Genomic DNA, 14,584 nt, shown 5'->3' on the forward strand with positions numbered 1-14,584 from the left:
CGAGCCCCCTTGGCAACCTCATTCCTCACCCACCTCCCCCTGTGCCCCTGCCATGCTGGACACCTCACTCAAGGCCCATTCCTGATCTCTGTCCGAAGGCCTTCTGTTCCTCCTGGTGGCCCGGCTTGTCTGTCCCTTCCCAGGAAGGCCGCTCCCGCATCCCAGTTGGTCAGCCCCTCCACCTTCCGGCCATCAGGACCCTCTGCTCCTGCTCCTGCTCTGGCCGTGCCTTTGTTTCTGATGTCTCTGCGTCCTCCCTCCCCACCCAGGACTGCGTGCAGAGCAGGCACGGGACAGTGAGCCAAGGAACAGGGATAAGGGAATGAACAGACCCGCCCTCAGCCTGGTTTTCTCTCCCTCCCAGTCCAGGCCCCCCAAAAAAGACAAAGAGGTTGCCTTAGTCTCAAACCTATTTTCTTTTCCTGACTCTACAGAAAACCCAAAATATACAAGGATCATCCAGCCAGACTCCCGACCCCTGATTTTCAGCTACTTCCTGAGGCAGGAAGAGCTTACCCCAGGCCAGAGTGGGCACCATGGGGGCTGCCAGGAAAGGGGGCCGAGGTCTCAGGGGCATCCGGGGGGTGCGGAGATGGGTGCTGCTTGAGACAGTGTGGTCCCTGCACACCGAGTCCCCGTGGGGCCCAGTAAGGGTTTGCCCCTCTCTGGGCTCCCGTTTCCCCATCTGACAAAGGACTCTGGTGTTTGATGCTGCCTGCCGGCCCAGGCTGGTGTGCGGAAACGTCACTCCACGCGTCAGGCCATAGAGATGCCTAGTTGGCGACAGTGTAGGTGCATGTCCGGCCCTGGGTGCTCCTGTCCGAAGATGAGGCAGGAGTGGACTCTGGCTGGCCCCCTCCCCTCGGCTCGACCTGGGATGCCCCCAGCTGAGGAACTGATCACCCGGCCAGCGGGTGTCGACCCCCGCCTCCCCCTCAGTCCATCCGGCTGCGTGTCTGTCTCTATCTCGGGCAGGGTGAAGCTAGAATCACCCCCTCCTTCCCAGCGGCAGGGTCAGGACCCCGCTCTTCACCAGAAGCCCTGCAGTCATCCCGCTGCCAGGCTGAACGGCATTAGTGCTAACGGCGGGCCCATTAGCTGGCACGCCGGCCAGCCCTGCCTGGGCTGCCCGGGGGAGCTGGTGGCAGCTGCAGGTGGGGACTGTCCGTGCCAGGGGGATCCGCAGACTTGCGGCTGGGAAAGGGATGGCGTCTTGGTCCCTTGCAGGCACACCACCCACTCTTGAGACCGTGTCCTTCCCAATGACCTTCAGGAGGTACAGATAAGGAGTGTTCCTCCCTGTGGCGCTCAGGAGAGCCGCAGCGCCGGTGTCCACCTCAGGCCCTTCGCGCGAGCCCGGCCTTCTCCCAGGAATGCCCTTCCCTCCTCCTTCAGAACAGCAATGCCTCTCCTTCTCTGGTTAAATCCCTAGGGCTCCTCTTCCTGGTCCCAAGCCTGGGATTGGCCCCCGCAGCCCCCAGTGTCCATCTTTGGAGCCCCCAGCACTGACAGTTCCCAGCGCAGGCTGCCCCAGGCCAGTATCCCAGTGGACTCATCTGTCTGCCCCGCTCAAGGCTCCTCTAGGCCAGAAGCAGTTGGACCTGACTCAGTGTTGCCCACCACCTGTCCATGTGCCCAGCCGAGTGCCCGTGGACAGATTTGGCCAAGAGCAGCTGGGCCTCAGTCTTCTTACCTCTGAGATGGGGAGAATGGCTCCCAGCAGATCTGGGCACAGAGAAGATGCTTGGCACATGGAATCCACTGTAGGGTATGGCCCTCCCTATGTCAACAGCACACTGTAGGTCTACTTGCAGACCTCTGAGAAGTGGACAGTGGTATAGCTACACACACACACACACACACACACACACACACACCATCGACCGTCGACAGAGCCCAGGAACTTAGGAGATCCTGGGGTCTACAGGGTCAGAGCTGGCACAAGAGAGAAAGAGAGGTCTGGGCGTGAAGGCCCCCTGTTCCACTCTTAGTCTCAGGCCATGACCCCACACACTGGCTGTGGCAGAGGCAGGGAACCTCTAGCCACAGGCCTGGCCGCAGCCCTTGGACACCAGGGAAACCGTGGCCCTTGCTCGAGGCAGCACCTCCCGGGACCCTGCAGACAGGCACCAGGTGCTCTGGTGCCCATAACACTTAGGGTAGATGAAGGTGGCCCGCCTGCTGGCCACGGTGCCCGGCCCCAGCACCACACTGTGCCAGCATTGTCTGCCATCTAAACCACCACCAGGAGGAGCTGGGCCAGGGCATGGGTGGAGGAGGCAGGAGAGGCCATTGGCCCCAGGGCCTCAGTGACAACACCAGGGCCTGCAGAGGACAAAGTCCTGCCCTGGGAGTCTAATGGAGGAAGCAGTCCTACCCTGGGGAGTCTGAAGGGGGAGACATAGCCCTACCCTGGGGGGCGTCTGATGGGAGAGGTAGCTCTGTCTGGGAACCTGAAAGGGAGACTGTGAAGGCTGGACCAGACCAGAGGAGCCGGCTGGACAGGACAGGTGGCCTCCCCGGCCTGAGGTCTGCCCCAGCCATCAGGCCTGCTGCCTGCGTCTCTGCCAAGCCGCGACAGACGGCTCTCTCAGAAAACAGTCCTTTTGGCTGAGCCGAGCTGGCCGTGAGCCAGGGCAGGAAGGCCAAGCATCCTCACTGTACCCCACAGTACCAGACCTAGACACCAAATGCTATTCCCCATGCTCACCCCATGCTCACCCCCTCACCCTGTTTCCCACCTGCCAGCACCCCTCGTGTTCTCTCTAGGGCTCAGCTCTGGCTAAGGAGAGTATATGTGTCGTCTCTGCAAAGGGCGTGTGGGCCGCCCAGCCCCACCCTTCATGTGTCATCTGTGTACAGAAATCCATAAGAGGGAGAAATGTGAGTTCAGAAGGGGTGATTCCCCCCACCCCCGCCAAGTTTGAGCAAAATGGCCCCTACAATACCAGGTAACAGAAGGGGGTATTGGGTGTGGACCCCAGACATTAAGGATGCCCATTTCTCCCCAACCAGAGGGTCTCCTCCACCTTCCGGCCCCTCCCAGGGCTGTGGAGCTGCAAACATAAGGGCCCCCGTGGGCAGGGCTGGCCCGCACACCTGGAAAGGCCCAGCTCCCTGCCTTCATAGCGGCCTCAGCGGAAGCATCGTCATCCCAACTTTGTAAGTGGAAAATCAAGGCCCCAAAGGAAAGCCTTACTGAGGCTACAGGACTTAACAGGCACCCTTGCCTCCTTGATGAGATGGAGGTGACCCCCAGGAGTAGTCCTGGGCCCCTGCGTGTAATCGCCAGGTACCACATCCTTGTGGTCTAACCACGGCAGGACAGTAATGGTGGCCACCGGGCATTGCACACGCCGAAGCAGTGCAGAGGCCTTTCCAGGGACCCTCCCACCCCAACCCTGATGGCCCCATCCTGCCCCACCCCCAGCTCCACACCGCATCGAGCATAGAGACCACAGCTGTGTTTACAATGTATTTTCACACATGTGACCTTGCCCGCCACCATCCCATACTAATCCTCCCTCCACCAAGGAAGGGGCATGGCCTGGTCCTCTCAAGGTAGAGAGGTAGGGAGGAGTCCTGCCTCCTGGGGCACAGGGACCACATACAGATTCCTGAGCCTCACCCATTGTCTACAGGGGACTGGAATCCTCCTGTAGGACACATGTCCCCTGTGTCCCCGAGGCCACCAGCATCTGATTCTCCGCCAAGACCATGAAACAGCAGGACAAAAAGACAAAGGGAGGGGCGCCTGGGTAGCGCAGTCGTTAAAGCGTCTGCCTTCGGCTCAGGGCGTGATCCCGGCGTACCGGGATCGAGTCCCACATCGGGCTCCTCCGCTATGAGCCTGCTTCTTCCTCTCCCACTCCCCCTGCTGTGTTCCCTCTCTCGCTGGCTGTCTCTCTGTTAAATAAATAAATAAAATCTTTAAAAAAAAAAAAAAAGACAAAGGGAGCCACTGGGGCAGCTGGAGGGGTGCTCCCCAGGGGTGGCCCGAGTGCAGGCGGGACCCAGCCCGGCCCGTGAGAGGAGCACGAGTCTCCTGGGGGCCCCGGAGTTACCAACCCCCACCCATGCCCTTTCCTGTCCTTGCGGGAGGTTTGCCTAAAAAGTTGGTGAGTGAAGCCCCGTGTTCTAATCTGCAGTCCTCCCACCGCGCCCGCCTGTTTTCATTATGGAGGGAAAGAGCATCAGAACCGTGTTTATAACCCCCTTTTAGATAACAAATCACATTTTCTTTTTGCCAGCGAGTGTGTTGAATTGATATTTTTTCCCCTCGGTTTAATGGGTTTGTGTGTTCAGGAATGATCTTCATCAACCGAAACTCCTTATTGTGTTTGATGTAATGTCAGCTTTCATTATGTGCTTCGGTCGGAGCCAGGCGCAAGGGAAGGCCGAGCACCCTGGAGCCTGGGCCCCGGCCCCCAGCCCCCACCCTGGGCCCACCGGCTCCAGTCTTCCTGGACTTCTGGGTGGGTGGTGCGGCAAAGGTCAGAGATGCACTGGGAAGGCGGGCTGAAGCCTGGGTGCGAAGCCTTTCTTACCCCTACCGCATCCTCTATGAGGGGTGTCGTAGGGCTCTTGGGGGAGCCCTGTAACACAGATGTGCGAAGCGCTGGACGCCGCACATGCCCCTGGTCACTGCAGCGATCAGGTCGCCTCCGGTCTTCCAGCCATCCAGCTGCCGTGGTCTCGCCCAAGCACGGTGCCCGGCGCGGACTCAGTGTTGCAGAATGCTTGGACTGTGTTCACAGGTCCAGCCTGTGGCCTCTACCCCCCAGACCTCTGGTGGGAGACAACTCACAACTGTCCCCACAACAAGCCCCCATCCTGACCGCCTCAGACTATGGCCTCAGGCCCAGCACCTGTGCGGTCCCCGAGGCCCAGCCCCTCCCTGAAGCCTGAGGAGCCGGAGCTGAGAGGGGGCAGTGCAGCCCTGAGGTCACACAGCAGAGGGGTGGCCAGGGTGGCTTCTGCCCCCCGGAGAGTAAGTGCTGGCTCTGTGCTTTGCTGTTTTATAGTCAGGCCATTGGGAGCACACGTAGTCAGTACCCCCATTTCCAGACCACAGAGGAACAGGCTGCCAGGGCCACGAACCAGATGTTGGCGGTACGGAACAGCGCTGAGGAGCACTAGAGGCGGGTGACTCGGACAGTGGCCTTCTCCTGTGTCCTGACCCTAGAGCCCACAGGGGCGTGAGTGGGGTGGCCCCTCCTGAGCCGGTGGCCCTTGACGGCACCAGATTCACCTTCTGGCGGCCTCTGTCAGCCAGCCTCAGTTCTGATTAAAGATCATTAAACATGAAATTAGCCCATTTGTGTTACGGGTCCCTGGGGTGGCCGGTGATTATGACGCGCAGATGGCCAAGAACCCAGGCTTCGGGCAGGCGGGCGCGGCCGAGCCGGGCGGGGCTCACACCGGCAGGCGAGGCAGGCCCGGGGAGGCAGGCGCAGGGCTGGGCTTTGTTTTCTCCCGCTCCTGTTGTGTAAACCCCCTTGCATTTCACAACAAATCACAGATAATTAATAAGTACATGCCCGTAATGAGCAGGCTTTTTAATAGAAGAAATTGGAAGATGCGGTGTCGAGTCATTATTTCACTCTGGCCCAGACTCTCTATTTTCCCATCTTCCTCACTCCCCCGGTAGGCTGGCTCTGACCCCACCTCTCAGCCGGGCTGCTGTGCTGAGACCCTGGTCCTGGAGTCAGGGAGCCCCGGGGAGCCCCGACCCAACCTGGGGCACCACATCCCCCTGGAGCCTGTGAGGGCCCCTGGGGGGGGGGTCCGTCTGGGGCGGGGGCGGGCATGCCTGGCCTCCCGAAGGCCGCTCTGGATCGGGGAGGGGGACCTGGCTGCACTTCAGGCAACCTCGTGAGGAGCCGTGAGGGTCAAGGCCTCTGTCTCCCACCAGGAAGAAGATATCCTGTACTATGATGCCAAGGCTGACGCTGAACTGGTGAGTGCCCTACCTCTGTTGGGGGCGGGGGAGAGCAGCCAGAGCCCCATGCCCTCCCTGGGCTAGTAGCCTCAGCTGTGAAATGAGTGTGAGGTCTCAGCGCTCTCCCACATTCTGAGGTCACCCTGCAAGGTAGCGGTGGCACAGGCCCCACGCCTGACCCCAGGCAAGTAGGGAGGCACTTGGATCTCCTCCCGTGGGTCAGTCCAGGCGCCGGCATGGAGGAGGCTGAGCACTATGGGAGCAGGGAAGAGAGGGAGCAGTCGGGAGGGCTTCCTGGAGGTGGGCAGGCAGGGCCGGGATGTGGCTGTGGTGTGTTTCAGGTGGTACAGTTACCTTCCCTGGGGTGAGGCGAGCAGCAGCTTCCGTGTGCTGAGCCCCCCACAGCTGGCCCCACCGTCGGGGCTCCCCCGAGCTCAGTCAGGCTTGCCCCAGCTGCAGAGGCAGCCCGGCCCTATGCCTGTTCTTCAGACGAAGGACGGGGCTTGGGCTCTGCTGGAGTCCCTGCCTCGGCAGCGATGGCGCTGGGGCTTACTGGACAGCCCAGACCCACGCTGCTCCTCTGTCTCTGTGCCCCTGACTGGCTCATGTCTGCTTGGGCGCCCGTCACCGGAGGCCTCACATGAAAGCCATATGGCCATTTCGGTAGCAGGGGACCTACAGAGGAGGCAAGAGTGTCCGAGAGGGCAGAGCAGAGTAGACAGTGTTTGGTGAAGCCGCCAAGGCGCAAGTCCATCTGCCTGCCTTGGAGGCAAACGTCATTGAGCCTGACTGTCTCCTCTATTAACAGAGGTGTCCTAATAGCTCACTCTCTGGGGTCCCACCTGCTCTGGCTGGGGCAGGAGACCCCAAATCCAGGGTTCCTCTCCCAGGCTTATTGGCTGGGGGCATTTCCTGGGGCGAGCGGGAGGTAGACAATGACCCCAGGAGCTGGGCAGGCAGGAAGGGATCCCTGCCGAGGGTCCGTGGTGCCAGGCCGGCCTGGGTGAGCCTTCAGGAGGGCAGGCGGGCAGGGGGCCTGAGAAGGAGGGGTGGGTGGGCTAAAGCAGGTGTGCTTCCCCCTTGGCTGAGCCTCCGTGGCTCCCAGAGAAGTTGCTAAAATTAAAGCTGGAATCTGAAATTCAAATGAAGAGCGAACCTTTAATTAGACCCTGAATCTAATTCCTTACCCCCCTCAGCAGCAGGCTGCAATTTTAGCAATCAGTGCATTAAATATAAACCAGGAGACTGCAGTTGCCCACCGTACAAAACCCCTGGGCGTGGGGGTGGTGCCGAGGGGCTCCTTGGCCTTTCTGGTGCCCGGGCCCCTGCCAGAATCCCCTGGACTTCCTGTGCCCAAGACCCCCACCCCCACCCCCATTCTAAATCACTGATTCCCTGCGCACCGCCCCTCAAGGAAGTAGGGACAGCCCCAGGACAGAGAGGCACCCTGGCTGGAGCTGGGCTAAGATCAGGCCAAAAGCACGGCCCTCTATAAATACCGACACGCACGCATTTGCCGACTCCCCTGCTTGTTGTGTTGTTTTGTTTTTTTAATCTTTGCCAGAGGTACAGTTAGAGATCTTTCTAGACCATTTACTTTTAAATTACCAGCCAGAAGGTGGGGGTGGGGGAAAGAGAAGGAAGGAAAAAGTTCGCCAGCTGATAGCTTATCAGAACAGAATCCAAATGTCACATTAGTTGGGAAAGTTGGGAGATTAAATTTTCCAGCGCCCTTCATCTGCCGCTGACATTTCGGGGGCTTTCTTCTCCCGCACCTCCCCCTCCTGCAAGCCGAACGTGAGCGGCTCACGCCTCAGAGGCGGCAGGCTCGGCAGCTGCCTGCCCCGGCTTTACCCAGCACCCAGGAGCTTCTGAGGGTCCTCCTAGGGTGTGCGGGGTGGGCAGAGGGTGGCACACATGGTGAGGGTGAGGGGCGAGGGAAGGGCAGCAGACGGTTTGGATTTTGCTGTACAGAAGCCACCCCTGAAGGGACGCAAAGCATCTTTGCTGCAGACCCTTCAGAGCCGTGCCGACCCCCACACAGGTCAGCCTGCTGCAGCCCCATCCAGGCCATAATTCATTCCCCAGGCCAGAAGACGGACCCGGAGCACTCCTGGGGTGGGGAGAGCACATCTGGCTGGGTGGGGAGGCACGATCACCCTTTCCCCAGACAAGACAGGCAGGAGGCAGGAACACAGCGGGTGTGCCCAGGACCCAGTGAGCAGTGGGGTCAGCAGAGCCACAAGGGGGTGGAAAGGAGCTGAGCCTGGTGTTGACATCGATCACAGGGGTTGAGAGGCAGTGAGGGGGCATCGGATGGTCCAGCTGCTTACACCCCTTACTCCCAAGGCACAAGGCGCCCCAGCTTTGCCCCTGCCCTGCCTTGGTCTCCATCCCTCCTTTCCTCCCCGTCTGGCTCTTCCCTGTCTTCCACTTCACTCTCTGCCACAATCTTCCCCTCCCCCTTGCACACCTGCACCCGTGCCTGCCCACCCCCACCCCACCCCCACCGCTCGGCTGCGGCACCGACGCTGTAGCTGCAGACCCATTCCTGCCAGCCTGTGGTGGTGGGCGGGGGTGCATGGCGCATGCCCAGCCTGCTCGGCCGAGAGATGCTGTAATTGGCACCTGTCAGACGGCTGCAGCTCATTTTAGAAAGTCAACAGGGGCCTTTGCAGTCCTGCCGCTAGCAAGCGCTGAGGACCCTCCCTCTGGAAGTTACCAGGTCTCCATGCTAGCCCCCACCCCAGCCCTGCTCTCCCCCTCAAACTCAGCGCCTACAGCCACCTGCTGTGGGGGTGGTGACCCTCCCCCAGAGGGGACAAGGACCCTCTCCCTGATGCCAAAGGAGCTCCATACAGGGGATGGGTGGGGCCCAGTGGGGGTTCTGGGGCCCAAGGCTCCTGAGAAGGGATCACCTCCCTGTGATCACACAAGCCCGTCCTTGTAAGCAGAGGTCTGCAGCCTGCTCCTTCTCACTGGGATTTGTCTCCTTCACTGATAATTGTTTTTCAAGAATGTGGGAAAGGGTCGGTTTGGTTTTGGTTTTGGAATTTGGATTTAGCAAATGCAGGGATGGTGGGTGCGGTGGGCAGGGGCAGGTGGGAGTCACAGGCCTCCTGGGGGTGGGGTCCATACCCCCTTTCCATCTGTCCCTGTGTCTCTCCCCATCTCTGACTGCAGTAGTCTCAGATTCCGAGATGCCCTTATCACCTAGACTCTGGCCCTCTCCTGCCTGCAGAGCTATCTGACCCCACTCCACCATTTTCCAGCCCTGACACTACCGCGGGGGGGGGGGGTATCCCTTTCTGCAGGACGACCCTGAGAGTGAGGATGTGGAGAGGGGGTCCAAGGTCAGCACCCTCAGGCTGGACTTCGTTGAGGACTCAAACTTCAAGAACAAAGTCAACTATTCGTACACAGCCGTGCAGATCCCCACGGACATCTACAAAGGCTGTGAGTGTGCAGAGCGATCAGAAACCGCCCTCCGCCGCCACCATGGGGGCAAGGCCCACAGCCTGGGCACTGCCAGGTCCCCGGTGCTCAGCCAGGGCCATCTGCCTTCAGCCCCCTCTACCCAACGTCACATGTGCTCACCCGCACGCGGGCGTCAAGTCATTCTCAGGCACGGCCTCACACTAACTCTGACTCTCACCCCATGCACGCAGTCTCCTGCCCCTGTGTACACATGTGCCCCACGTGCCCCCAGCACAGCTCCTCCCCGCCATCCCCCATTCCCGGGCCCCATGCAGGAATGGTTGAGGAGCTACCACATCGGATGAACACAGGGGCTGGGGGAACAGGGAGCAGCCCCTCACTCACGGACACCAGCCCTGGAGAATCTCCCTCCTTGTCCAGGAACAGGGCAGCTTCGCACAGTGGGGAAACCAAGTCACTACAGCTGGAAGGATTTGAGTCAGACATGAGGAGGAACTTCCTGAAGATCTTGGGAGGTGTAGGGGGAAGAGACCAAGAGTCAAGCACTACAGAGAGAGCTCTAGCAGCGGGCTTTAGGACCCTGGGGTCTGGTGGTTTGGGCATAATTCTGTGAGCACCTACTGCGCAGCCTCAGACTCCAAGGGGCCCACTGGGTGAAGGGTCTTGGAACACAGGTCCCAGAGCTTCTGGGTAGTCTCCAGAATGCGGGGAATCCTCCAGGGTCCTCAGGAAGGCCCCCTCCACCCTTCGGGTCAGCCAGGCCTTCTAGGCAGCCTGCGGGGGGGGGGGGGCGGTGAGGATAGAGGCTGCCCCCACCCCTGCCGTCCCTGCCACAGGCCACCTGCCCGAGCCAGTCAAGGAGCAGCACTATCACAGGCAGGCACGCTAATTAAAACAGGAGCCACACCGCCCTCCCCAGTCACCCCTCGCTACCCACACAAATTACATTTTATATGTTTTTTATTTACTCTGTCACTTTTAATTAAATCTGTAATCGCCTGCCTGAGGGGGCATGGTCCCCGTTTCCCAACTCCGAGTGATCTGAGAGTGTGTGCACGTGGGTGCGGGTGTGTGCGCGTGGGGTTGAGCAGCAGGCCCTGTCCCGCGGGGAGGCTGGAGTGTGTGCGCAAGTGTGTCTTACGTGAATGCAGGCGTGTGCGTGTGCTCGTGGGTACCTGCACGGACAGCCCAGCTGAGGCAGGGGGTCTACTCTTGGCTCTTGAGCTGAGTCAGAAATGCCCCTCTGGCAGCAGCTAGAGGGGCTTCCAGGACAGTCGGCTCTAAGCCTCTCGGGAAGATGGGGAAACCGAGGCCCAGCGAGGGCTGGGGCTTGCCAGGCAGACTCTCCCAGGGCAGGCAGTACTGTATGAAACACTGGAGATCCCGGCTTTATTTTTTCGTTAAAGAGAAAAATAGAAATTGTTCGACTCACTAAGTTTCTAAATTAGGAACAGGACCATAACACAGTGTTCGATAGGCACAGCCAATGCTAGAAATGTGTTTTGTTTTCACATTATGGTCAGTTAAGGGAAGCTACAAGGACAGAGAGAAGGGAGCGGGAGCAGAGGGAGAGAGATTAGGCAGCAGACACGCGATGCCGCAGGGGCCCCACACTGGAGGGCGGAGTGCTGCGTGCCCAGGAACGTGTCAGCGCCCCCTGGGCTATGGGCAGAGCCCTGCGCCTTTGTCTCTTCAGTCCCAGCTTTTCGTGGGCTTTAAAGGCTTCAGTGTTCAGAGGCTCTGCTCCGAAGAGCCGAGCCCTTGGAAGGCATGCTCTGATTCTCACTTGGGGTGGATCTGTGATAGGCATCTCGGGGCGATGGTGTCAGGGCTCCGCCTGCAAAGAAAGGAAGTGGAAGAAACTGGAGGAAAAACATAGCCCTGGGGGAGGGAGTTTAAGTACAGAGGCCTGGCAGGAGTAGGTGGCCCGCCCCTGGCGGGTTTCTTTGAGGGTCCTCTACGCAGACCCGGATACGCCTCGCGTGAGAGAGCACGTGCACACACACACACACACACACACACACACATGAGCCAGATTTAGGGCTGTCCTGAGTCGGGCGATGAGGGTGCTGCCCAAGCCATCCTGAGTCTCTGCCCTGGCTGAGGGATCTACAGTACCGAGCCCATTCATCGGAGAGAAGCCTCGCTCTGTGAGTGTGCGGCGGGGTGGGTCTGGCCAGGGGATCACACGTGTGCCACCACAGAGGTCAGGGGAGAGGGAGGGTGGGGGTCACTGGTCATGGGGGGTTGGAGAGCAAGACCCATGGGAGCAGAGCACGGTGTAGGTAGAGCGTGCATGCCCCTGTGCCCACGCAGCCGTCGGGCCGCTGGGCAGGTAGGTTCGAGGACGAGGGACGCACACACATCTGGCTGGAAACACGGAGGCTCAGTGCAGAGATACCGGTTAGCGAGTATAGACTGTGTGCGTGTACGTGTATGTGTTTGCAAACGCGCGTGCCTGTGTTGGAGCAGGATCATGGCACAGCCCCTGCCCCTCCAAGAGCCTCCGCCCCCCACCCCTGCCTGCTCCTGGCCCCAGTTGATTAATCATGGAGCTGAGTGGCTTCCAGCTTATCAGGTACCTTAATAGCTGAATAATTCCAGCCCCATCATCGGGCCCTTAATTGCTTTCTGGTGGCTGCAGCCCGGAGTGCATGCTGAGTGGGTGAGCTCCCAGGGGACCAGCCGCAGGCTCCAGGCAGCGTGCTGGACGGGCATCCCAACTGACAACTCCCTGCCACCTGGGCAGCCCCTCTCCAGGGGCCACAGGCCACGGCTGCCCTGATCACGGGCCTGGCCGAAGGGTAGGCTTAGCCGGCTTGGGAGGGGTTGAGGACCTGGAAGTCTTCCTGGAGGTGGTGCAGCCCTCAGCTGAGCCCTGAGGAATGAGAGCCCCGCCAGACAGAGAGCAGGTGAGGCTTTCTAAGTGGGGGGTATGTGCATGGACGTCGTGGTGAGGTTCAACAGGGGGACAGCCCAGGTGCTTTTCACCCCAACTCCCTGTCTCCCCCACAGCCACTGTCATCCTCAATGAACTCAACTGGACGGAGGCCCTGGAGAACGTGTTCATCGAGAACCGCAGGCAGGACCCCACACTGCTGTGGCAGGTGTTCGGAAGTGCCACAGGGGTCACTCGCTACTACCCAGGTGGGTGTCAGCCCATCGCTCCTGCCCACCCTCCTCTGTCACCAGCCCACTTATCCTGGGCCATGTGGGATGGTTGGTCCCCCTGTGGGCTGTGAAATAGCCCCCCCTGCAAGGCCAGCCTGCCCTGGCCAGGCCCTTCCCTGCCAGACCCCTCGCCTTCTCTCCTCCTGCAGCCACCCCATGGCGAGCCCCCAAGAAAATCGACCTGTACGATGTCCGAAGGAGACCCTGGTGAGTGAGCAAGGAGGAGCTGGGCAGGGACGCCCTCTCCATTCCCCCCGCCTCTGCCGCCTGCTCCCCTCCCTCTCGATATCCAGGACTCGGAGCAGGGCGCAGCCAGCTCTATCCAATTTTCATTTCACACATCGTTGCCACTGGAAAATGGATCCCATCACCCAGGCAGGCCTCCCAGCTGCCTCTGCCCCCCGTCCACTGCCTGGCACTCCACCCCCTCGGGACTGAGGGATTGGGCCAGTGGGGGTTCCCAAGGGTGGATGTATCCTCTGTCAGTTCGCCAGCCCCCACGCCACCCATCCGAGCCCTGGACACCCCACCCTCTGCTCTGCCTCTCCTGCGGTACCCCGTGACCCCCTCCCTCCCTGTTCAATCCCACACACAGCTAGGACTCAAGACCTTGGGGTCTTGTCCCGGGCCAGGGGACATGACAAGCCACTGAGGCCAGGGAACATACCTCCTGCCCCCTCTCTGGGTCACCTGCTCACCCCCCCTTGGGCTCGTTCATGTGCTGGGAGACCAGGTCAATCATGTAATGGGCAAGGACTGTTGGGGTTTTTTTTAAGATTTTATTTATTAGAGCACAAGTGGGGGGAGGGCAGAGAGACAAGCAGACTCCCCACTGAGTGGGGACACTATGATGTGGGGCGGGGCTCGATCCCAGGACCCCGAGATCATGACCCGAGCCATAGTCAGACGCTTAACCGACTGAGCCACCCAGGCGCCCCAGGACCGTTTTATTAAATGTGATACCCCGGTGCCTAGATCGCTGTCTCGCGCATGCAGTGCATGCTAAGTAGAAACCTGTTGAATCAATATGGGGGCAAAGGAAGAAAGGACCCACAAGGCCCCAGTGAGGCCGGCCCTAACTGAGGCTTCTCCCGGGCAGGTACATCCAGGGGGCCTCGTCGCCCAAGGACATGGTCATCATCGTGGATGTGTGAGTGAGCGATGCCTGCAGGAGGGGTGGGGGTGGAACAAGGGGTGAGAATCCGCCGCCTGGGACCCTCATGCGGGAAGAGCAGGAGAACAGCTGAGGCCTACCTGGCGCCTCCATGACCTTCCCAGGAGCGGCAGCGTGAGTGGCCTGACCCTGAAGCTGATGAAGACGTCCGTCTGTGAGATGCTGGACACGCTCTCGGACGATGACTATGTGAACGTGGCCTCGGTGAGTGCCACGGCGGCAGGCGGGTGAGGAATGGGTCACCCCACCCTGTGCCGAATGCCGCGGCCAGCCTGGGGCCACTCGCCACCCTCCCTGTCCCCGCAGTTCAACGAAAAGGCGCAGCCTGTGTCATGCTTCACGCACCTGGTGCAGGCCAATGTGCGCAACAAGAAGGTGTTCAAGGAGGCCGTGCAGGGCATGGTGGCCAAGGGCACCACGGGCTACAAGGCCGGCTTTGAGTACGCCTTCGACCAGCTGCAGAACGTGAGCGCCGGGGGTGGGTGAGCGGGTGGCTGGGGACAGACAGAGGCCCGGGCTTGGTGACACCAGGGAAATCAAGACGAATGGCCTTGTTAGCGCCCACCAGGCTGCTTGGGAAGATAGCGCTGTCTGCTGTGGGGAGGAGGGCCCGAGGGCCGGGACTTCCAGGGGGAGGGAGACCCCGCCCTGGCCCACGGAGGGGCCAAGAGCCACCTGACCCAAACCTACCCTTGCCCAGTCCAACATCACCCGCGCCAACTGCAACAAGGTAATCATGATGTTCACGGACGGCGGTGAGGACCGCGTGCAGGACGTCTTCGAGAAGTACAACTGGCCCAACCGCACGGTGAGGCTCAGCCCGGGGGGGGGTGGGGGGCCCGACCTGGGCCCGGCCCTGA

General features: G+C 60.6%; 1 protein-coding gene across 2 annotated transcripts in view; it reads left to right on the plus strand.

Moving 5' to 3' along the window:
- CACNA2D2 (calcium voltage-gated channel auxiliary subunit alpha2delta 2) overlaps positions 1–14,584 on the plus strand; it is a 141,657-nt gene that overhangs the window by 111,003 nt on the left and 16,070 nt on the right. For both annotated transcript variants that reach the window (XM_045807215.2, XM_045807216.2), the window contains exons 5-12: positions 5,915–5,959; positions 9,256–9,397; positions 12,395–12,526; positions 12,700–12,757; positions 13,650–13,700; positions 13,829–13,928; positions 14,031–14,189; positions 14,425–14,532. In XM_045807215.2, coding sequence (XP_045663171.1) covers positions 5,915–5,959; positions 9,256–9,397; positions 12,395–12,526; positions 12,700–12,757; positions 13,650–13,700; positions 13,829–13,928; positions 14,031–14,189; positions 14,425–14,532 — 795 coding nt within the window. The remainder of the gene's footprint in view (positions 1–5,914; positions 5,960–9,255; positions 9,398–12,394; positions 12,527–12,699; positions 12,758–13,649; positions 13,701–13,828; positions 13,929–14,030; positions 14,190–14,424; positions 14,533–14,584) is intronic.

The sequence above is a fragment of the Ursus americanus genome, chromosome 14, assembly GCF_024610735.1.
Source record: "Ursus americanus isolate L20-20 chromosome 14, mUrsAme1.1.p, whole genome shotgun sequence".
NCBI classification, from domain to species: Eukaryota; Metazoa; Chordata; class Mammalia; order Carnivora; family Ursidae; genus Ursus; species Ursus americanus.